This window comes from Hemiscyllium ocellatum, chromosome 42 (genome assembly GCF_020745735.1).
Source record: "Hemiscyllium ocellatum isolate sHemOce1 chromosome 42, sHemOce1.pat.X.cur, whole genome shotgun sequence".
NCBI lineage: Eukaryota > Metazoa > Chordata > Chondrichthyes > Orectolobiformes > Hemiscylliidae > Hemiscyllium > Hemiscyllium ocellatum.
In genome coordinates, this window is record NC_083442.1 from 28,756,526 (window position 1) to 28,779,676 (window position 23,151).

At 42.5% G+C, this 23,151-nt stretch overlaps 1 protein-coding gene across 1 annotated transcript; it reads right to left on the reverse strand.

The window, feature by feature from the left end:
• Positions 1 to 620: 620 nt before the first annotated feature.
• LOC132834824 (dual oxidase maturation factor 1-like) lies at positions 621 to 21,944 on the reverse strand. The gene is made up of 8 exons (XM_060853887.1): positions 21,857 to 21,944; positions 15,028 to 15,196; positions 12,883 to 12,940; positions 7,485 to 7,619; positions 6,232 to 6,445; positions 4,558 to 4,772; positions 2,591 to 2,769; positions 621 to 1,202 (listed from the first exon to the last, which is right to left on the reverse strand). The coding sequence occupies exons 2-8, from the start codon at positions 15,172 to 15,174 to the stop codon at positions 1,182 to 1,184; spliced, it is 969 nt and encodes a 322-aa protein (XP_060709870.1). The 5' UTR covers positions 15,175 to 15,196; positions 21,857 to 21,944; the 3' UTR covers positions 621 to 1,181.
• Positions 21,945 to 23,151: the final 1,207 nt, after the last annotated feature.

Genomic DNA, 23,151 nt, shown 5'->3' on the forward strand with positions numbered 1-23,151 from the left:
TTGCATTTCTACAAATATACCTTTACGTACTCCGTCTCCCTTCCACCCATCTTCCTTCATGTGGATCATGCATTTATTAAATGTGATGTTACATGTGTCCAAACCAAAACTTGCAACAATGAGCATTTCAGTTTCAAAGTCACTGGATGTATGTTTTGTAGAGAAAATATATTATCAAGCTGAAACAAATTACAAATGTTTTAGCCCTAATCTCTCCCTCCTTCCTCAAGGACTATGAACTCTGATAACTGCAGGACCCTAAAGTGTTTCTCTGAATGAATCCATTCCTGACTTCTAACATCCCAAATTAGATGGCAGACTCACACCCTGGAAAGGATTTTAGACTTTGGATTTGATCAGTGAGGTGGAAACTTCTTTCTATGCTGGCTGTGTGTGCATTTACAAAATGGGTTCATCAGGAAGACAGACTGGTATAATGCAACTCAGCCTTAATTTCAGCATACAGTCTAAACACTGAGCAACACTCTACTGTATCACAGCTCTGGCCTGCAGAACAAATGCCGGATCCCAATGATTTGGGATGCTCACCCATTATCATTTCGCTTCAAAATTCAATTCAAAATTTGCTTAAATGAATGTACATTTTATTCACACCCACATGCAACTGTATTTGATTTAATCCTCAAGCAAGCATAGGAAATTGAAGCAGGGAGAGGCCATGAAACCCCTTGATCCTGTTCCACACCATTCCGTTAAATCACGGCTGATCTTCCATTTGGATGAGATTTTCCAGCACTGTTTTCACACCCTTTGATAACGTTAGCATCTGGAAATCTATCGACCTCTGTCTTGAGCTTATTCAACTATTAACTCTGCGTGGCCTGATGTAAAATGAGTCAGATAGTGTCCACATTCTTGAGGTTAGCTTTCAGCAGCTGTGCACTCAATTTCTCCTGAGCAGACCAGTCACCTGTTGATGCTGCTGTGGTCACATCAACTTTTTTTTGTATGAAAACAATAACAAGGACAGAACTAAAAAAAAACAAAAGTTGTGATTCTCTATTAGGTGGTGATCTCTAGTATTAGAATTTAAAAGGGACTAGATGCACGAACATGGTAAAAACTCCGACGTCCTGAAAAAGCAAACAAGTCTTATGTTTACTGGGCAGAAGAAGTTGATCATGAGGGGAAGATAGTTCATGGCAGATTTTCTCCCTCGATTATACAGCTTTTTCTATGTTCTGGAAAGGGAAGAAACAAGAATTTCGTTTATATTTGAAATACTGGTAATGCTTTATAGATTGTCTCTGGGTGGGGGGAGGTATGTGGTGTAGGAAGGTGTATTGGAATTAGGAAATGTAGCTTATCAGGTGTATATTTCTGGTTGTCCTTCGAAAGGAAGGATATTATTAAATTGGAAAAGATGGCTGAAAAGACTTGCAAGGATGTTATTGGGACTAGAGTGTTGAGTTATAAGGAGAGGGCTGGACAGGCTGGGACTTTTTTCACCAGACTGTAAGAGATTGAGGGGTGACCTTGTAGAGATTTATCAAATCATGAGGGACCTAGACGTGGGTGGCACAGTGGCTCAGTGGTTAGCACTGCTGCCTCACAGTGTCAGAGACTCAGCTTTGATTCCACCCTCCAGCAAATGTTTGCACACTCTCCCCGTGTCTGCGTGAGATTCCTCTGGTTTTCCTCCCACAATCCAAAGCTGTGCAAGTTAGGGTGGGATTGGCCATGGGAAAATGCTCATAATATCCAGGGATGTGCAGGCTGGTCAATTGGCCATAGGAAATGTGGGGTTACAGGGCTAGAGTGGGTTTGGGTGGATGCTCTTCAGTGGGGTGGAGTTGGGTGTACTTCATAGGCTGAATGCCTGTGTCCACACTGTAGGGACTTATAAGGTGAATTGAAAGAGAATGGAAGGTCATAGATACATTAGGAAGGCACTCTGGGATTTTGATCCAGTGACGGTGGTACATTTCCAAGTCAGGATGCTGAGTGGCTTGGAGTGGAACCTGCAGGGAATGGTATTCCCATGTATCATCTGCCCTTGTCCTTCTCGATCAAAGTGGTCATGAGTTTGGAAAGTGCCATTTAAGAAGCCTAAGAATTTCTGCAGCGTGTCTTATAGATGGTACACACTGCGTCAGTGGTGGAGGGAATGAAGGTTGTAGATGTTAGAGGGGCTGTCAAACTTTCAAAGTTGTTGGAGCTGCACTCATCCAGACAAGTGGAACGTATTCCGTCACACCCTGACCTGTGACTTGAAAGTTATGGACATACTCTGGGGAGGTCAGTTACTTTCACCAGTGTTCTGACCTGTTTATATCATCAGTTTTTATACGGCTGGTATAATTCAGTATCTGCCGAACAGTTATCTTCTGGCTTGATAGCAACTATCTTGTATTATATAGTTCCTTGCATTACATAGATGTTGGGGTCGTGTGGTCAAAGATTTTTGTTAGATCTAAAGATGAAGAGGGATAGGAAGAGAAGTCCAGAGTGTGGGGCTCACCTAAACCCACGTTTGCCAACAGTGGAACCATTAAAATCAGCGATGCACAATTGAGCAGGGTTTGAAGATTGCAGGAACTCTGAGGGGTTTGCGGCTTTGTGTACTTACTTCCAATGGCAAGCTCGGATTCATCTTATCATCATCACAGTAAGTCTGGTTATAAAAGCTTGTCTCGTACATGTCCTCTTCATTATTGCTGGCATTCAACAAGAAGACCTTGCTCATCCTGGTCGGAGCGAAAAGGCTCATGACTACAATGGTCACTCCAATAATCAAACAGAGCAAAGCTGCAACAACGGAAAGACAAAAGAAAAGATCAAATATCTCCAACATTCAGAGCTTCATGTCTTTAGAAGACCCCTATGGAGTTCAACCATTTGCTGTGCTCGAAATCTGCAACCTCTATTAGCTATGGGGATAAGAGCAGCAGATACGGGATCACCACCACCTGCAAGTTGCCTTCCAAGCCCTGACTTGGTTTCCTTACTGTCACTGGGTCAAAACCCTGGTGCACTCTCCCTAGCAGCACTGTGGGGGTAGCAGTTCAAGCTGGCAGCTCCCTTCCATTTTATCCAGGCCCTTGAAGAATAGGCAACATGCCAGTGATGCCCACATGCTGTGAATGAATTTTTCAAAATAAAAATGAAATTGCAACCTCCCCACCCCCTGCCACCCCGTTCATCCTTCTCTACAGTACAGCCATTCCCTGAACCGATTGCAGATTACCTAATCGTGCAGGGGACAGTATGTGTTCAGGTTGGGAGCTTATTCCAGGTAGAGGTCACAATCTGAAGTTAGATATCTGTCGGTGGCTCTTTTCTCAGGGAACACTGGAATCTGGAATAGCTCTTACAGTCGGCTGCGTCTCACTGAGTTGCTCCAGGTATAAGCCTCAGAACTGTTGCTTCCAAGTGGAGCACAGGTGAGCGAGTACAATGGGTATTTATGTTGTGAGATCATACAGGATCTCAGAAAACATCTGGTCTGATTCCAATCACTTCTAGAGGCTGAAGAGGGATCAGATTCCTCCAATTCCCACTCCTCAATGGCCGGGATCATTAGCTCGAGTATTACTTCTCCCAGAAGATCACATACAATCATAGAATCCCATTAGTGTAGAGGCAGACCATTCAGCCCATCGAGTCCTCACCGACCCTCCAAAGAGCATCCTACCCTGACCCACTCCCTGACCCTATTACACTGCATTTCCCATGGCTAATCCACCTAATCTGCACATCCCTGGACACCATGGGGCAATTTCCCATGGCCAATCCACCTAAGCTGCATGCTTTTGAACTGTGGGAGGAAACCCATGTAGACACAGGAAGAACGTACAAACTCCACACAGGCAGTCGGTCACCTGAGGCTGAAATAGAACCCGGGTCCCTGGCACTGTGAGGCAGCTGGGCATGCACATCCACACACAAGAGGAGATTAAACTACACTCGGGACAATGGCTCAGTTGTGCCTGCTCCATCTGTTCATCCTCCTCTTCTGCCCTATACCCTTACTCCCCACCCTTTATCTTGGCTTTGCTCTGGTTTACAAAACACCAGGTCTGATAACAGGTGGCCTGAAACATAAACTGCTTTTCATTCCAGAGATACCATCTGACCTGTTGAATGTTCCCAGTATGTTGTTTGAATTTATTTTGGATAACATGCACATATATGGGGATTGGAAGTCACTGCACCACTAGTGTAGGTCATTTAGATATTTCATGGAGTTAGCAAGTTTATGAGCAATGGAAAGAATAGCCAATCAAACATTTGGATTCATCTAGTGAGCTAGTGTAGGTTAGGTGGGCTTGGATCAGTGCAACATCGAGGGCCAAAGGGCCTGTACTGCGCTTTATTTTTCTATGTTCTATGTTCCATCTGCTCTCCAAAGGACTGTGGGACAACATACACCTTTTCCCACAATGTTACTATGTAACTAAGAGTGTCTGATGATTAATGTTGCATGAGTTATTGGTTTTTCCACTGGATTAGTTTACAGTAGGATTAAATGGATTGACATCCTTTTGGGTCCCCTTCCAACCCCATCCCTAGGAATGGCTGTGCCTTGGCACTTACCCGTTGCTAAAGTTAGCCAAAAGGATGGCCCAAGGGAACTCTGTAATTTCATATCATCAAACTGAATGGCGCAGAGAGGAGCATGTCTTGTGGTACCAAATGAGATCAGTGAGAAAATCATGAAGAAGCCGGTTACTAGGATCATGTACCCTCCATATAAAAAGACCATTAGCCACAGAAGGATATTGGAAAGCATCCAAGCACACAGGGCCACCCTGGAAAGGAAGAAAAACATTTATAAAAACACTTCCACAACCTTTTCAAACATTGTGCAAATGGGGCTGAAAGCTTAAAATGGTGATGATTGTTTGCATCAACTAGATTTCCATTCCCAAGTACAGAAGATTGAAGGGTGATCTAATCATTGCATTTCAAATGATAGAAGGTGACAATATAATAAACACAGAGAAAAGATATCCTTTGGTGGAAATGTTAGATCAAGGGACAGAACCTGGTAAGAGCTAAGACGTTCAGTGGTGAAATCAGGAAGCACATCTTCAGGTATAGGTGGCATGCTGCCTCACAGTGCCAGGGACCCAGGTTCGAATCCAGCCTCTGTGTGGAGTTGACATGTTCTCCCTGTGTCTGTGTGGGTTTCCTCCCACAGTCCAAAAATGTGCAGGTCACGTGGATTGACCATTGGAAAAATAGGGTCATGAGTCTGGTTGGGATGCTCTTTGGAGGTTCGGTGTGGACTCAATGGGCTGAATGGCCTGATCTTACACCAAAGGGAGGCTATGATTCAAAAGGATGGTGAAAATTAGGAGTGCCTTCCTCAAAAGAGTATATATGTTGCGGAAGAAGTGAAGCCTTTATCACTGAGGTTTTGTTGTTTAAGGATATGAGGTGATAAGGAAACAAGGTGGTTAAATGGGTTGAGGTACAAATCAAAACTGACCCAAATGAAGGTCAGAGGAGGCTCAAGGGGCTGAATGGCCTCTGCCATTCTCCAGTTCCTACGGGCACAAGAATGTTGAGTTCTTCAAAGTAAACAGTAGAAAACATCCATCTCTCTAGCAGCGAACAAAACAACTAAGCACAAGATGTGAATTTGTAAAGCTCCACACTGCATTGAAATCATCTCCTAGAGTTTCCCTCAGAAGGGCTGATCTCCTGGTCAGGTGTTCCTAGTGAGTGACAGTATTTTCCAGGAGCATAAACCCAAAGCCAAAGACTTGGACTGCCTGGTCATAGCAACAAATTGACAGACCATCGGGGAGTAGTAGATCACTTCTCTCTGTAACTGCAGTGTACATGGCATTTGGTTTTAGCACACAACTAACAGTCGGAGTTAAACTTGCAGAGTCATCAGGAGAATGTTTTATAATTCATATCCAATCTAAGAAAAGAAACAAAAACTTATTTGAAGGGCATGGTCAACAGGCAACATGTCCAACCCCACAACAAGACTAGTTGGGAAGGCCTTGTCAAAATTATGAACTGATGGAATGATGTTCTGCTTTGTCAACTTGACACTTTTGTGCCAATTTCAACTGGCTGCTGGGCTAGACACCAATATAACCCATCGCAACTCCATCACTAAGTTAGCCAACATGGTTTTGACAATTGAGTCTTCAGAAGACAAGGCTATGCCTTAAAATGTAGTCGTACCCTTGGAAACTATGTGACAGCATTTCACTCTTAAGACACCAACTGTTTGTTCTATAAACTCACCACATTGTGGCGGAGGCATACTGTCCAGAGACCCTGTACTGCGAATACACACCACATGGGCTGGCATGAGTAAACTTCTCTGCTATGTACAGAATTGGGTTCGGAAGACCCCTCTCTAGCCCTTTGCGATACTGGTGGTCATAGTTCAGTCCAAACTGCCAAAGGAACTCTTCATTGTAGTTGATGATTTCATTTAGTTGAGTCTCGGGGAGTCCTGCAGAGACATTATGACTTATTAGCTCTCATTAGCATTTTCCTCCTTACATTAAGAGTTCTGACATGCAATTAAGTGGCATGGGTTATTTAATGATCCAGTACATGAGCCAGAGCATAAAGCTATTGATCGCTTTAGACACTGCAAAGCTTGTTCTTCTTTATGGATATTTTTAACCAGCCCCTTTAGATGTTATGATACGCCTCTGGAGCAGGTGAGACTTGAACCAGACAAACTTGTTCAGGGACAATACTATTGCATCATCAGATCCCTAGATCTATCTTTCATTCATATACAGCTCTTGGACTGTGCTTGATTATGAAACATGGTTATGATTGAGAGACTGGGAGATTGAGAGATTGGAAAGCAAGGGGTCGGTGAATAAGGAACCTCTGTGGATCAGTTCAAAAGGAAACTGAAGGCCAAATATTTTAAAATGCATTTGTTCCTGGGCTGCATTGCCAAGGCTGCATTTATTACCATCACTCATTTTCTCAAGATTCCCAAATTAAGTATATTCAAAGCTACGATAGACAGACAGATTTTTAATCTTTAAGAGAATCAAGGGTTGTGGGAAAAAGGCAGGAAAGTGAAGTCGAGGTTTATCGGACCAGCCATACTCTCATTGAATGGTGGAGCAGACTCAATGGGCTGAATGGCCTACTTCTCTTCTTACAAGGCTTTATAAGGTGACATTTGGTTGTTTACCTTTGTTTCTGTGACAGAGGAGCTTGCTCGACCATGTCAGAGAAACATCAAGAGTCACCATATGGTGTGGGATTGCAATTGCATACTGGCAGGCTGTGTCAGATTAGTTTTCTTTTCCATGTTAGATTCTTACTGCCATCTTCCAGCTTCTGCAACCAATCTTCGCTCGCCTTTGCATCAGTCCACAAAATTGGATCTTTTGAATTCACCATCACAGCCTTCCACAGCAGGATTTCAGTTCATGGTCCAACCCCACAGCCATTGCACTATCACACACACAATACAGGGGCGGGGTGGGGGGTTGGGGCGGGGGGAATACACAAAACTCTACCTTTCAGAGTTACATTTACTCCTTTTAATCCAATGTGAATCCCAACTTCTGCTTTGACATTCTCCTTGCTGAAGGATTTGTACGTTGTATTCACTGTGGCATAGCCTCTCTCCCAGTTATTGGTGAAATTGACAGCTGAAAGAGAAATACAAAGGAAATTATTTGGCTTGCTCTCCATCAAAGTGGGAAGAAATACTTTGCTGATCCTTGTCTTCAAAGTGCTTCCAATAACCCAAATCACAACCATACAGCGACCTAAACATAGAACATAGAACAGTACAGCACAGAATAGGCCCTTCAGCCCACGATGTTGTGCCGCCCACTGATCCTCATGTATGCACCCTCAGATTTCTGTGACCATATGCATGTCCAGCAGTCTCTTAAATGTCCCCAATGACCCTGCTTCCACAACTGCTGCTGGCAACGCATTCCATGCTCTCACAACTCTCTGTGTAAAGAACCCGCCTCTGATCCCCTCTATACTTTCCTCCAACCAGCTTAAAACTATGACCCCTCGTGTTAGTCATTTCTGCAGTGGGAAATAGTCTCTGGCTAATGTCTCTATCTATGCCTCTCATTATCTTGTATACCTCAATTAGGTCCCCACTCCTCCTCCTTTTCTCCAATGAAAAAAGTCAGAGCTCAGTCAACCTCTCTTCATAAGATAAGCCCTCCAGTCCAGGCAGAATCCTGGTAAACCCTCTATGAACCCTCTCCAAAGCATCCACATCTTTCCTATAATAGGGTGACCAGAACTGGACACAGTACTCCAAGTGCGGTCTAACCAAAATTTTATAGAGCTGCAACAAGATCTCACGACTCTTAAACTCAATCCCCCTGTTAATGAAAGCCAAAACACCATATGCTTTCTTAACCAACCCTGTCCACTTGGGTGGTCATTTTAAGGGATGTACCTGCACACCAGGATCCCTCTGTTCCTCCACATTGCCAAGAATCCTATCCTTAATCCTGTACTCAGCTTTCAAATTCGACCTTCCAAAATGCATCACCTCACATTTATCCAGGTTGAATTCCATCTGCCACCTCTCGGCCCATCTCTGCATCCTGTCAATGTCCTGCTGCAGCCTACAACAGCCCTCTATACTGTCAACGACACCTCCAACCTTTGTGTCGTTTGCAAACTTGCTGACCCATCCTTCAATCCCCTCATTCAAGTCATTAATAAAAATTACAAACAGTAGAGGCCCGAGGACAGAGCCCTGTGGAACACCACTCACCACAAACTTCCAGGCAGAATATTTTCCTTCTACTACCACTCGCTGTCTTCTGTTGGCCAGCCAATTCTGTATCCAGACAGCTAAGCTCCCCTGTATCTCATTCCTCCTGACCTTCTGAATGAGCCTACCATGGGGAACCTTATCAAATGCATTGCTCAAGTCCATATACATCCACAGCTCGACCCTCATCAATTTTTCTAGTTACATCCTCAAAGAACTCGATAAGGTTTGTGAGGCATGACCTGCCCCTCACAAAGCTGTGTTGACTGCATTTAATAAAGCCATGCTCTTCCAGATGGTCATAAATCCTATCCCTCAGGATCCTTTCTAACACCTTGCAGATGACAGACGTGAGACTTACTGGCCTGTAATTGTCGGGGATTTCCCTATTTCCTTTCTTGAAGAGAGGAATTACATTTGCCTTTCTCCAGTCCTCAGGCACGACTCCAGTGGAGAGCGAGGATGCAAAGATCTTTGCAAGTGGCGAAGCAATTGCATTTCTCGTTTCCCAAAGCAGCCGAGGACAAATCTGGTCTGGGCCTGGCGACTTGTCAACTTTAATATTTGACAAAATTTTCAGCACAACAGCTTCCTCTATCACTATCCATTCCAGCATGCACACCTGCTCTTCAAAGGTTTCATTCACTACAAAGTTTGTTTCTTTCGTAAAGACAGAAGCAAAAGACTCATTTAGGGCTTCCCCAACCTCCTCAGACTCCACACACAAATTCCCTATGCTATCCCTGATCGGCCCTACTCTTTCTTTGATCATTCTCTTTTTCTTCACATAAGTGTAAAATGCCTTTGTGTTCTCCCTAATCCATTCTGCCAAGCCTTTCTCGTGCCCCCTCATGGCTCTCCTCAGACCATTTTTGAGCTCCTTCCTCGCCTGCCTGTAATCCTCTCAGAGCTGAGCTTGACCCTAGCTTCCTCCACCTTATGTAAGCTACCTTTTTCCTTTTAACGAGAAGCTCCACTGCTCTCGTCATCCAAGGTTCCTTCATCTTATCACTTCTTGCCTGTCTCAAAGGGACATATTTATTCATCACTTGCAACAACAGTTCCTTAAACAGCCTCCACATGTCTATAGTGCCTTTACCATGGAACAATTGCTCCCAATCCATGCTTCCTAATTCATGTCTAATCGCATCATAGTTTCCTCTTCCCCAATTAAATATCCTCCCATTTTGCCTAATCCTCTCCTTCTCCAGAGCTATGTAGAATATGAGGCAGTTGTGGTCATTATCACCAAAATGCTCTCCCACCACAAGATCTGATACCTGCCCTGGCTTGTTTCCGAGCATCAAGTCTAGAATGGCCTCTCCCCTCGTCGGCCTGTCAACGTACTGAGTTAGGAAACCCTCCTGAACACACCTTACAAAAACAGCTCCATTCAAATCTTCTGCTCGAAGGAGATTCCAATCAATATTGGGAAAGTTAAAGTCACCCATTATAACAACCCTACTACGTCCACACTTTTCCAAAATCTGCCGACCTATGCTTTCTTCCATCTCCCTGCTGCTGTTGGGGGGGCCTGTAGTAAACCCCTAATGAGGTGACTGCTCCCTTGCTGTTCCTAATTTCCACCCATACTGACTCGGTAGGCAGATCTTCCTCGACAATGGAAGCTTCTGTAGCTGTGATACCTCTCTGATTAGCAGTGCTACACCCCCTCCTCTTTTTCCCCCCTCCCTATTCTTTTTAAATACTCTAAACCCTGGAACATCCAGCAACCATTCCTGCCCCTGAGAAACCCATGTCTCTGTTATGGCCACAACATCATAGCACCAGGTACTGATCCATGCTCTAAGTTCATCACTTTTATTCCTGATACTCCTTGCGTTAAAGCAAACACACTTTAACTGATCCCTTGGCTCCTTCCCAGGCAAGCTTCCTATTTTCTTACTTCCCCAGCAGCATTTCTCCTGTAGCTTTGAATTGCCTTCTATAATTTTCAATGTTATTTAATTTGCAAGTTTTTGCAACTTTTTTTCTATTTATTCACAGGATGAGGGTGTTGTTGGCTGGGCCAGCATTTATTGCCCATCCTTAATTGCCCAGAGGGCAGTTAAGAGTCAACCAACTAGAATCACATGTAGGCCAGACCAGCTGAGAAGCCACACAACACCAGGTTATGGTCCAACAGGTTCATTTAAAACCACAAGCTTTTGGAGCGCTGCCCCTTCATCAGGTGAAGTTTGATGAAAGAGCAGCTTTCCGAAAGCCTGTAATTTTAAATAAATCTGTTGGACTATAATCTGTCGTTGTGGGACTTCTGACTTTGTTCACCCCATATCAAGTCAGGATGACGGTTTAGTTCCCAAAAGGACATTAGTGAACCTGTGATGGGTTTTTTCAACAATGGACAACAGTTTCCTGGTCATCATTAGACTCTTAATTCCGGATTTGCTTTTGAATTCAAACCTCACCATCTGTATCACAGTAGGTTTCAACCCTTGGTCCCCAGACCATTACCTGAGTCTCTGGATTAATAGTCTAGCAATAATTCCACTAAGGGCAACACCTTCTCTTTATGGCTAATGGGCCATTTATTGATGTCAAATTTGTACTGATGTTTTATACTGTTAAAATTCTTGTTGCTGACAAAAGCCTGTTTGTAAACAAGTGATCTTAGAATTAAACGTTACTCAGTATAATATTGAATTACAAATTGAAATATCATAAGCCTCCTATCTTGATGATATCTAGTTTTGGTAGTTTTGCTCAAGTAAAAAACTATTAATAGCCCTTTGCACTTTTAAACATATTCAGGTTGTGAAATTGCTATTGTATCTAGATATTATAATTCACAAAGGGGCCAATTGTCCCATTACCTTGTTCCGCTGCTTTAGTTTTTTGTAGGTTTCACTCCTAGTCTGCATTTGGCTTTTGTACGCCACACAAAGAATAACTACATTTCCAGGTTGAGTGGGCAACTCCCTAATATCTACTGTTCCTGACCAGATACCAACATCCTGAAACTCCTGGGCTTGGGAGAGACAGAGAAGGATGGCATTCTGTTGGATTCTGAGACAATTGATTTCCCTCCCAAAATAACTGCACCGAGGCCAGTATCCAATCACCAAGTCTCCTTTTATTTACACGTGCACAGTACATGATCTCTGCCCAGCCAGCTCAGGGCAAGGGCGAAGAGACTCTCTAACTCTCCTGTTTATATCTGTCAGCCAGGCCTCCTGATTAGCCCAGGGTAACAACCCCAGTCATGACCCTCATACCAATCACTACACATACCCTTCTTTTTCAAAATCACAAGAGGAAATGTCTTGTGCCTGCATCCAGCACCCCATCTCTGTCTGTTCTGATTTAATGAGGCAAGATGAACTTAGATTAACCTCGCACTACTCCCTTTACTGGAGTTGGATGATTACTGAATTCAATTGTAGATCAAACAATTCTACAATAACCACGTTAAAATAGTGGTTATTGGAAAAAAGGCTTGACATCCACTCTGAGGCACCATTCACCTTCACATTCCTAAGCAGAGTAAATACACATGGGGACCAGTAGTAATCACAGGACCCACCCTTTTGTGTAGATTAGATTCTATAGTGTGGAAACAGGCCATTTGGCCCAACAAGTCCATGCTGACCCTCCAAAGAGTAACCCACCCAGACCCATTTCCCTCTGACTAATGTATCTACCACCATGGGCAATTTAGCATGGCCAATTCACCTAACATGCACATCTTTGGACTGTGGGAGGAAACCCACACAGCCATGGGGAGAATGTGCAAACTCCACATAGACAGTCACCCTAGGTTAGAATCTAACTTGGGTCCCTGGTGCTGTGAGGCAGCAGTGCTAACCACTGAGCCACTGTGCCGTACTGAAGACTCTAGCTCCAGAACAAGTACTTCCTGTTGTACTTAACTGGCAATAACATCCTAGTATTTCACTGTCCTTTCACTGCTCATTCCTTCTCAACATTACATTCTGGCTTGCTCTTCTCTTACCAAAGCATTATGCCGGCCAAGCTAATGTTGTACAGTTTCAACTGTTGCTTTGGAGAAATTTGTTGCCATAACTTGACTCAGAGCAGACTGAGTGGCGCAGCACATTGCTGCATTGTTGGCTCTCCTGGAAGGTGTTTTCTTTTCTGCAATGGAAAGCAGCCTTAAGAGTGGATACGGAGACACTCACCAACAATGACGGCACCGATGAAGAGACTCAGGGTAACCCTTATGAACCAGTGTAGTTTCTGGAAAATGATCAGAGCATCCATTAGCAAAGAAAAGAGACATTGTAAGCACTGTGCATCACCGATATTACATCCATAAGACCACAAGATGTAGATGCAAACACAGGCCATTTGGCCCAACAAGTCCACTCTGCTTTTCAACGACAAGGTTGAGCCATTGTCCGTTCACCATGAGGTTGCCTAGGCCATCATATGCAAGCATGTTGAAATGGTACTTAAAGAAACAAACTGGTGTTACTTCTTGCATTCTATACATTCAGTATTTCCAATTCTCAATTCCCAGCACTTTTGACTATGAAGCCAGGGACGTTGTGATCTGGAGTTTGAGTTTTATGTAAACTTATTGACTAAAGGCAGAAAAGCTTGATTTGAGAAGAGGCACAGTCACACAACATGGGTTTAACTCCAAATGAACCACGTCTGAGTAGTGTAATAAAGGAATGGCAGGGTAATACAAAGTTCTTAGGGGACTGGACAGGGTTGATGCAGAGAGGTGTTACTTCTTGTGGAACAGCCGAGGGACAAAGAGCAGTTTCTCAGAGTAAGGGCTCCCTGAGTTAAGACAGAGATGAGAAAGAATTTCTTCTGTTAGAGGGTAATAAATCTGTGGAATTCTTTGCAACAGAGCCGATAGAGGCTGGATTGTTAAGAGTATTCAAGGCTGAGATAGATTTCTAATCGTACAGGGAACCAAGGGTTATGGGGCAAAAGCAAGAAAGTGGAATGGAGGATTATTGGATCAGCCATGATCTCATTGAATATCAGGGCAGATTCAATGGGCTGAATGGCCTATATCCTACATCTTATGGTCTTAAGTTTCAATCAAGGTGAATTGTCCATTATGTTGTTAATCTATTGTAGAACTAATTTCAGGTAAGTGTGAATTTGTAGCACAAGGACATTAGGAAACATTTTCTCCCCACTTCTCTTGGGGACAATTTTAAAATGGGCAATTTTTCTTTTTATTCATTCATACCATGAGGACTAGCATTTATTGCCCATCCCAGAGGATACAAGTCAACCACACTGCTGTGGGTCAGGAGTCACATGTAGTCTAAACCAGGTAAGGATGACAGTTTCCCTCCTTCAAGGATAGTGAACCAGATGGGCTTTTTCAAAATTGACCATGGAATTCATGCTCAGGATTAGACTCTTAATTCCAGACTTGAACCCAGGACCTCAGAACATTAGTTGAGTCTCTGGATCAACACTTGCTGATAATACTGCTAGGCCATTGCTTCCCCATGTCGGAGCTCGGATACCAACTACATTGTGAACAAAGTCCTTCATGATTTGGGATCCAAACGGCATATTTGAGTTGGGTTAGGGAAGCAAAAATATGATGTTACATAGAAAAGTAATTCTTCAGTTGGTTGTACTCTCAGAAGATAATATTGAAAATGCATTTATGGTCTGCATTTGTGCTGGGCTGAGTGCATTTAGATACAGTCTGTTCTGATATAATACACAAGTTCTGTTCCCATGTGATTCTACATTATAAGTTCATGGAATAACAGCACTATTTAAACCAATGGGACCAAAATTGTGTTATAGCCAATACAGGTAAGGAAAGCTTGCATTCTATAAATGATAGCCTCAATTCGTCAATCACATTATAGCCAATTCGCATTGAAGAAACACACATTAATGCAGAACCAACTGTATTGGTGATGTAGAAGTATATGGGCCATCAAAGCAGTGCAGAAAGAGCTAACCAATTAACCTTTCGCCACCCTGTTCCTTCCCATACACCAGTGAGTTTTATTCTATTGCTCTTGGAATTCTCCCTTGAAAGTTAATATCAAATCTCCTTCCAGATCATAACAACTCAAGGAGTTAAAAACAACATAGTTGTGCCATATTTTATCCTAATTCTGCTTACCAAACTTGCTGCTGAGAGATTAAATTTCTCTTTGTTTAATCTATCAAATTTTCTCCATTTTCAGCATTTCTATTAAAACGTCTGGAAACCATCTCTGCTCCAAAAACTCATTTATGAACCCACCTAAACACATTTATTGAAACTATTTTTATTATTATACATTGCAATGCTCTAAAGTTAAACTGCAAGTAAAACAAGTACTTACTTCTATCCCACGAATGCCTATCAAGATGACAAGAAAGGCCACTAGGAAGACCAAAAAGATAATGATGACCACAATTTGGATGGTGTTAAGCACCACTGGTGTCCTGGATGTTGGATAGAAGGGGAAAATGCCATCATAAAAAGTCATCTCTGTTGTCCTTTGTGTAGACCTGAAAATATAAGTTGAAAATGTTACAGTTTGGAGTGTACCCAGAGTGAAACTGCACAGCTTAATAGAAACAGCTAAAAGAAATTACCTTGATTAGGAATGCCATTACTTGGAGCCATCGTATGCAGGAATATGGGACAAGCTAATATTCGATGGATTATGCCAGGGAGCATAATGGAATTTCTCTCAATTATATAATTGAAAAACATCATAAAACTGAAGTATATAAGAGTCAAACACATTTTGAAAAGGAATCAAACTTGTGGATTGGTAGTGTAGACTTGCATTTTTCGTTCAGGGTTTGTCCAATCAGAATCAACCTGTTTGATTTAAAGTTTAGACAAAACCTTGCAGCTAATTATCAATCATCACTAATTGGTGCCTTCTTGATGGCAATGCCTCAGTCAATCAGTCAAATGTGTCAAACAATTGGCACTTCCTGTCATAGAGAATAATTAATGGTTCAGCATCATTCAGAGGGAAATGGGCCTGGATGGGTTACTCTTCGGCGGGTCGGTGTGGATTTGTTGGGCCGAAGGGTCTGTTTCCACACTGTAGGGAATCTAATCTAATCCTTTAATTTGTATACTTATGAATTATCCTGATTAGAACAGGATGAAAGGCTTTGACAAGATGAGCGGTTTTCTTTTTAGCAATTTTCTCAAATGTGTTGAATTCTTCCATGAAACAACAGAAGGGATAACGTGGTACATGTAACTGTATCTGTATCTTCAATCAACCTTCAGAAAGGTTACTGCAGGGTGTATTAATGACTAAAGTAGGGATGTGAAGTAAGGAAGAAAGAAGCAAACTGGTTAGGAACTAATTATAAAGCAAGAAACGAAGTGTAACGATTAAGCGTGATTACTCAGACTAGACATAGAAGGCAGGATCAATGGTGGAACCACTGCTGCAAGCTAATTACATAAACCATTGTGCTTAGCAATCAAAGCGCAATTTTAATATTTGTGGATGACATCAAAGAGAAGCTGTACTCAATAACAAGGTGGACTGGGACAAGACACAGGATTACAACATTAATAAACTTGCAAAATCTGTGTATAATTGGCAAATATAGATAAGTAGGAGCTGTGGTTTTTAAAATTGCTTAATGAGATTGTAGGTGTCAGTGGCATGGCCAGCCATTTGTTGCCCATCCCTAATTATCATTGACCTCAGTGGCTTGCTAGGCCACTTCAGAGGGAAGTTATGAGTAAACCACATTGCTGTGGTGCTGGAAACACATGTAGGCCAGGTAATGATGACAAATTCCCTTCCCTTAAAAAGGACGCTAATGAACCAGTTCGGTTTGGACAACAATTGATTGCTGTCTTAATGTCACCATCGCTGAAATTAACTTTTAATTCCAGGATTATTAATTAAATTCAAATTCCACCACTCTTGTGGTGGGATTGAATACATACCTATAGAATGTTTAGATTACTAGCCTAGTGACATTACTATTCTGCCACCAACTCTCCCATCTTTGCTCCCTCAACATCCCCAAATATTTGACTGAAATGATAAAGGAGGCTGAAGTGCTCAAAATGATGTGTAGAACAGAGGAATACAGGGATTAAAGATGAACTATTAAATGTAAGGAGTTGTGCAGCAGAGTCATATTAGATTCGAAATATTAACTCTGTTTTTTCACAGATGCTGCCAGGCATGCTGGGTTTCTACAGCACTTTCAGTCTTTGTATTAAATGTACTGATACAGATTAATAGGGACATAAAATTACTTCTAAAAAAGGCAGTGGGATTCACTTATATAGGCTAGAATTTAAAACTGAATAAGGTATGGTAAACCTGAGTAGAGACTTGGTCAGATCAGACATGGAGTGATGGCAGTCTTAACTAAATGATTATACTTTGCCAGAAAGAGTAAACAAGTTGGGCTTTAATTGTCTAAAAACAATCAGAAGGGTGAAGTATGGCCTGATTTAGCTTTTCAAGGTTCTTTGTAATTCTAAGAAGTGTGATAATAAATCATGATGAGGTTTCCTCTGATGGGAGTTTCCAAAACAAACACTTATTAAAAATAATAGTGAGCAATAAATCAAACAGGGAAGCCAGGAGAAACTGCTTGACAAACAAGTTTTAGACTGTGGAACTGGCTGCTACAGGAGGGAGAGAAGGAGCTGGGAAGTATGAGAGGAGGCTTGTGAGCAGCATAAACACTGAATTGTAGAATGTGGGATTGTTGGTCTTTTTCACTGCTGCAGCTTCTGTATGATTCTGTGAAGAATGACACTTAGGAATCAGGAAACTAAGTTATTTCTCAATCCAAGAAAGATATTTCTCTAGAAATGTGGAGGCCGATGAGGGTGGTGGGTCGGGGTAGGGGTGGGGGTGGGGGTGGGGGCAGTGACCTGTTAAACTCGTGAATATAATCCAGTACGTGAAGGCAAAGGAACGCCTTTTACAATATCAATGCCACTGTAACTTCAGATTGTGACAATGCTAGAGAGACACACCATTTAGCTTCACTTTCAAAATTGGAAGAAACAAAACTAATTTGTTGGTCGGGTCTGTACCTGGAGAGATAAGCTCTTGTCTATGTTAATACCCACATGTGTGACTGGCTTGCTGCTCTAGCTCTCACTTTCATAATTTCTACATGACCCCAATTTTCATCGATTCCTTTATGAAGTTGGTTACATCTCACTCTCAACGCTTCTCCTCAACAGGTATCAAAGACCGAGGAAAAGTGGAAAAATAGCAAGGTCCCATGTGGTTATATTTCCACTACTATTGTCTGTTTTTCAGCCTTGGAGTCTAATTCTATTTGTCTTTTGCAATAGCTGGAATTAGTCTAGATTTGAACATAAGCATAACTAATAAAACACAAACAAAAACAGACATTGCTGGAAAAGTTCAGCACGCCTGGCAGCATCTGTGGAGAGAAATCATAGAGTTACAAAGTCATAGAGATGTACAGCATGGAAACAAACCCTTTGGTCCAACTCATCCATGCTGACCAGGAATCCTAAATTTATCTAGTCCCATTTGCTAGCATTTGATCCATATCCCTTTAAACCCTTCTTAATCATATACCCAACCAGATTCTTTTAAATGTTGTAATTGCACCAGTCTCCACCACTTCTGAGGAAGGGTTATTCAACTCAAAACATTAACTCTGATTTCTCTCCACAGATGCTGTCAGACCTGCTGAGCTTTCCCAGCAACTTCTGTTTTCATTTCTGATTTACAGCATCAGCAGCACTTTTGATTTTCAATGAGACTCAAATTCCACACTCAACTGCAAACCCATAATGTTCATCTACCCTTCTTTAAAGTTTATAGACAATTGTGAAACATGCAAGAACATAAGGGCAATGAGGATTAGACCATTCAGCCCATCAAGTCTGCTTTGCTATTCAATATCAGCATGGCTGATATCCCCCTCCTGGAATACTATCGAATTCAAATCTGTCTCTTCTATTGTATTTACTGCTTTCATAAGAACTTTCTAGTTTACAGCCTGCGCAGGTTTTATCAGTACTGCAGAAATCTGAAACCCTCCCGTCCCATGCTTCCAGCCATTGTGTTGACAATCCCGACCCTGCTCCCCACGTTACAGTCCAGTGGTTGGCATCATCCAGGATGAATTGTTTTTAATATTCAATCACATGTAGGTGCAGCTGAAAAGTTCAACGTATTGTGCTCATCCCAATTGTGCTCGATAAGGTGGTGTTGGGCTAATGTCTTGAACTGCTTGCATTTCATCTGGTGTGGGTACACTCTCAGTATCGCAGGGGTGCATACTCCTTACTATTGTACTTCTCAATCTCTTAAGAGCCTCAATCCTACTCATACCCTGGTCTATCTACTCTGGGTGTGCACCATCCCATTTCAGAGACTTTTGTATTCACTCTGTGATATCCTGAACCTTAGCACCCACAGAGGGAAACATTCCATTTGATCCAAACTCGTAGCAATTTTTATTTTATCTGGAGCTGTCCCACAAAGCAAGGCAGTCACTTTTCATAGCATGCAGCCTACAGTCGGTATTGCAGTGTGGAGAGGCTGTCGCTCTCCACACTGAGTGACCAGGAGTCTCTCTCATTCCGAACATTGGTGCATTGGAAAGATTTGACTGCATTCTAAATGCAAATTCCAGGAGAGGGTTTCAGAAGGAGAGAACCCACAGCCTTCCCAGTGCAATACTTGTTATAACTTGCAGAGTTGAAAAGGAAACCGAGAACAAAAAATACTCAACGATCACTTGGGCTGAGCTGTGAGAGAAAGAGTACTAAAACAGTTCAGCTCAACAACCCTTCACATGTTCTGATGAATGATAAATGACCTGAAACTTGAACTTCTGTTTGTTCCTCTCCAGATGCTGCCTGATGTGCTGTGTACAATGATTTATTTCAGATTTCCAGCGTCTGCAATATTTTGCTTTTGTCCTTGAATTGAAAGGATCAAGCGCATTAGACCATTTGGTTATTTGTTCAGTCTTTTGTGACTTTAGATAGTTTTGTACAATGATCAATGAATGATTTTCCTAAGTTGCAAAAATAATACATGGCACGCAGGCATTGTTGGCAAAGTTAGCCATGCCCATCCCTAATTGCCCTTCTGAAAGTTGTTGTGAACCACTTTCTTGACACCCGAGTGGTTTGCTTTGCCATTTCAGTTAAGAGTCAACGAGAGAGCTGTGAGTCTGGGGTCACATATGGGGCAGATGATGTAAGAACAGTAAATTTTCTTCCTTAAGATAAGGCCATTTGAGTCAACTGGAGTTTCTGATGGTTTCTTGTAATGCTTTTCAATTTCCAATTTGACTTCTAACTGAGTTTAAGTTCTTGGAGGCCATGCACTGGTGCCTCTCAATGAAAATGTAACGACAGTTCTCAGGGCTTAAAGGGTTCAAGCATATGGGACAAAAGCAGGAACAATGACCTGGATGACCATATTGAATCTTGGGCTGAATGGTCATTTGATCCAAACTCATAGCAATTTTTATTTCATCGGTAGCAGTCCCACAATGCAAGGGGAAGTCACTTTTCACAGACTGCAGTCTGTGGTCAGTATTGCAGTGTGGAGAGGTTGTCACTCTGCAGTTACCACATGGTTCTAACCCACCAGGAGTCTCTCCTACTTTTGATACTCTCCACCTGTTTCTAATCTCTATCAAACTCCCCCTGCTCTTCCAAATGAAACAACAAAGGGACAGCAAGGTGGCTCCGTGGTTAGCACTGCTGTCTCACAGCACCAGCGAACCAGGTTCGATTCCAGCCTCGGGCGACTGTTTGCGCGGGTTTCCTCCGCGTTCTCTGGTTTCCTCCCACAGTCCAAAGATGCCCAGGTCAGGGTGAATTGGTTATGTTAAATTGCCCATAGTGTTAAAGTGCATTAGTCAGAGGGGAAATGGGTCTGGGTGGGTTACTCTTCCGAGGATTGGTGTGGGCTGTTTCCACACTGTAGGGAATCTAATCATTTCACATTCACTGCTGCAGTTCCGACAGTCCTAAGCAATGGACACCCTCAACTAATAACGCCTCCTGGCTACTAATCGGGGCTATGCTAATCTGTAATCATTAATTTATAATACATCATAGAAAGTTGGGAAATATTGGAACCAGCCATCAGCTCAGGTTCTTGTGGTGATGCACCTGCCTCTGAGCTAGGATCCCCTCGGGGGTTCAAGTCCTACCTCCTCGAGTTGTGTCACAACATGTAAAAACCGGCAGAACTGCGAACGCTACAAATCAGAAACAAAACCAGAAGTTGCTGGAAAAGCTCAGCAGGTCTGGCTGCTTCAAACGTTTAGGGTCCAGTGACCTATCATCAGAACTGTGTCATAGCATCTGTGAACAGATGGAATACAAAGTATCCAGACAGGGTTTGTGTCCACGCTGGACTTTCTCTCGCTCTGTATACTGCTTTTCCAGCTTCGTGCCATTCTTTGTAAAAAATAAGGCGGCGGTTCAGCCCATCATGTCCATTCTGGTCAACAAGAGCTGCCTAGCCTGATCTCACCCTCCTGCACTCGGTCTCGCAGGTCACGTTTCTTCAGCTATTTGATGTTTTGTTAAAAATGTGGGTTTCTTCCAGACATTGAATTCGAGATCCTTAATACACTTCTGGCTTTTAAAAAAAGACAAAATCCTGTTTTCTTTTCCCTCCAATCCAGCTACTAACCTACTTTGAAATTGACAGGTGCACTTTGGTTTGATACAAGATCTATAGCTCTTGGATAAAGGTAGCTTTTAGGTTTGTGAAATAGAATTCAGCAGGAAACACTGCCAATGAGAAAAACAATGCACTATTTTTATTGAAAACAACTAACGCTGGAGATCACAGGGGGTCAGACAGCATTCAGAGACAGACAGCGAGCTAACGTTTCGAATCTAAATGACTTTTCATCAGAGCTCTTGCTTTTTTTTTGAAAAACTGTCAAATGCAAGCATACTCTTTAAATTGTTATTCAAGTGTGTTGTTTAACTTCCCCATTCTAATACCCGCAAACCATTTGTTCTGTTGATGTTTACAAAACCTTACTTTTTTTTATAAAAAACAAAAACTTAGCAGCCACTGGGCAGAATAGTTTCTCACACTGGAGACCGTTTTAGATTTGCTGCTTCCAAGTCTGAAAATTACAGTCACCGCGTATACCATATTTGAAAATTAAAATTAAATAGGAGCACCTCACCTGGACAAGGTAGATGAAAATACAAAAGTTCCAGCAACTCGACTTTTCGCTGGGAGCTGTCAGCAACTCGCTGCAAAGGATCGACTTTGCGATTGACTGGGCTGGTTTTACATTTACTCTCCCAGTGCCTCGCCCAATTGTGACAATTATGCAAATACTGTTTTCCTGGAATAATGTGAACAATGACATGAATGCGGATGGTGTTAAAGAAAGCACAGTTTTCACAGATCATAACGCAGTCTTGCAGTGAATGGGTATGTGGGTTAGCCTTTTCATCTTGACGGAAGTGTGATAATGGGTCCAATTATAGCCTTCGTGCTCCTACCGAATAATTGAGACAGGCAAATGATAGGGGCAGAAGGTGCATTGCTGGAGGAAGTCATTGTGGTCTTTGAGGATTAAAGTCTAAGCCTCACTGGAAGCGTGTATTATCCTCAAGAGTTTAGACGGTAAGCTGGTTACGTGAATCAACAAGAAGCAGCTATCCAAAACGCCGATTATACAATATAGAACAGGACAGCACAGTACAGGCCCTTCGGCCCACAATGTTGTGCCGACCTTTTACCCTACTCTAAGATCAGACTAACCTACATACCCTTCATTGTACTATCTTCCATGTGCCTATCCAGGAATGCCCCTAATCTATTCCACTCTCTGAATAAAGATCCTACCTCTGACATCTCAGCGAAACCTTCCTCCAATTACCCTAAAATCATGCTCCCTCATGATAGACATTTCCGTCCTGGGGAAAAAAAATCTGGCTATCCACTCTATCTATGCCTCTCATCATCTTGTACACCTCGATCAAGTCACCTCTCATCCTTCTTTGCTCCAATGAGAGAAGCCCCAGCTCCCTCAACATTTCAACATAAGACATGCCCTCCAGTGCAGGCAGCATCCTGGGAAATCTCCTCTGCACCCTCTCTAAAGCTTCCACATCCTTCCTATAATGAAGTGACCAGAATTGAACACAATATTCCAAGTGTGGCCTAACCAGTGCTCTCTAGAGCTATAACATAACCTCGTGGCTCATAAACTCAAATATTATTAACTCAGTTATTATTGTATAATAAAATAAAAAACTACACATGCTGGAAATCTAAAATAGAAACAGACAGTGCTGGAGAAACTCTGCAGGACTGAAGGGCTATTCCTGATGAATGGCTTTTGCCCGAAACGTCGATTTCGCTGCTCGTTGGATGCTGCCTGAACTGCTGTGCTCTTCCAGCACCACTGATCCAGGACTGAAAATCTGATGAAGGGTTACTGGGCACTTGTCTTTTTTTTAACTCATT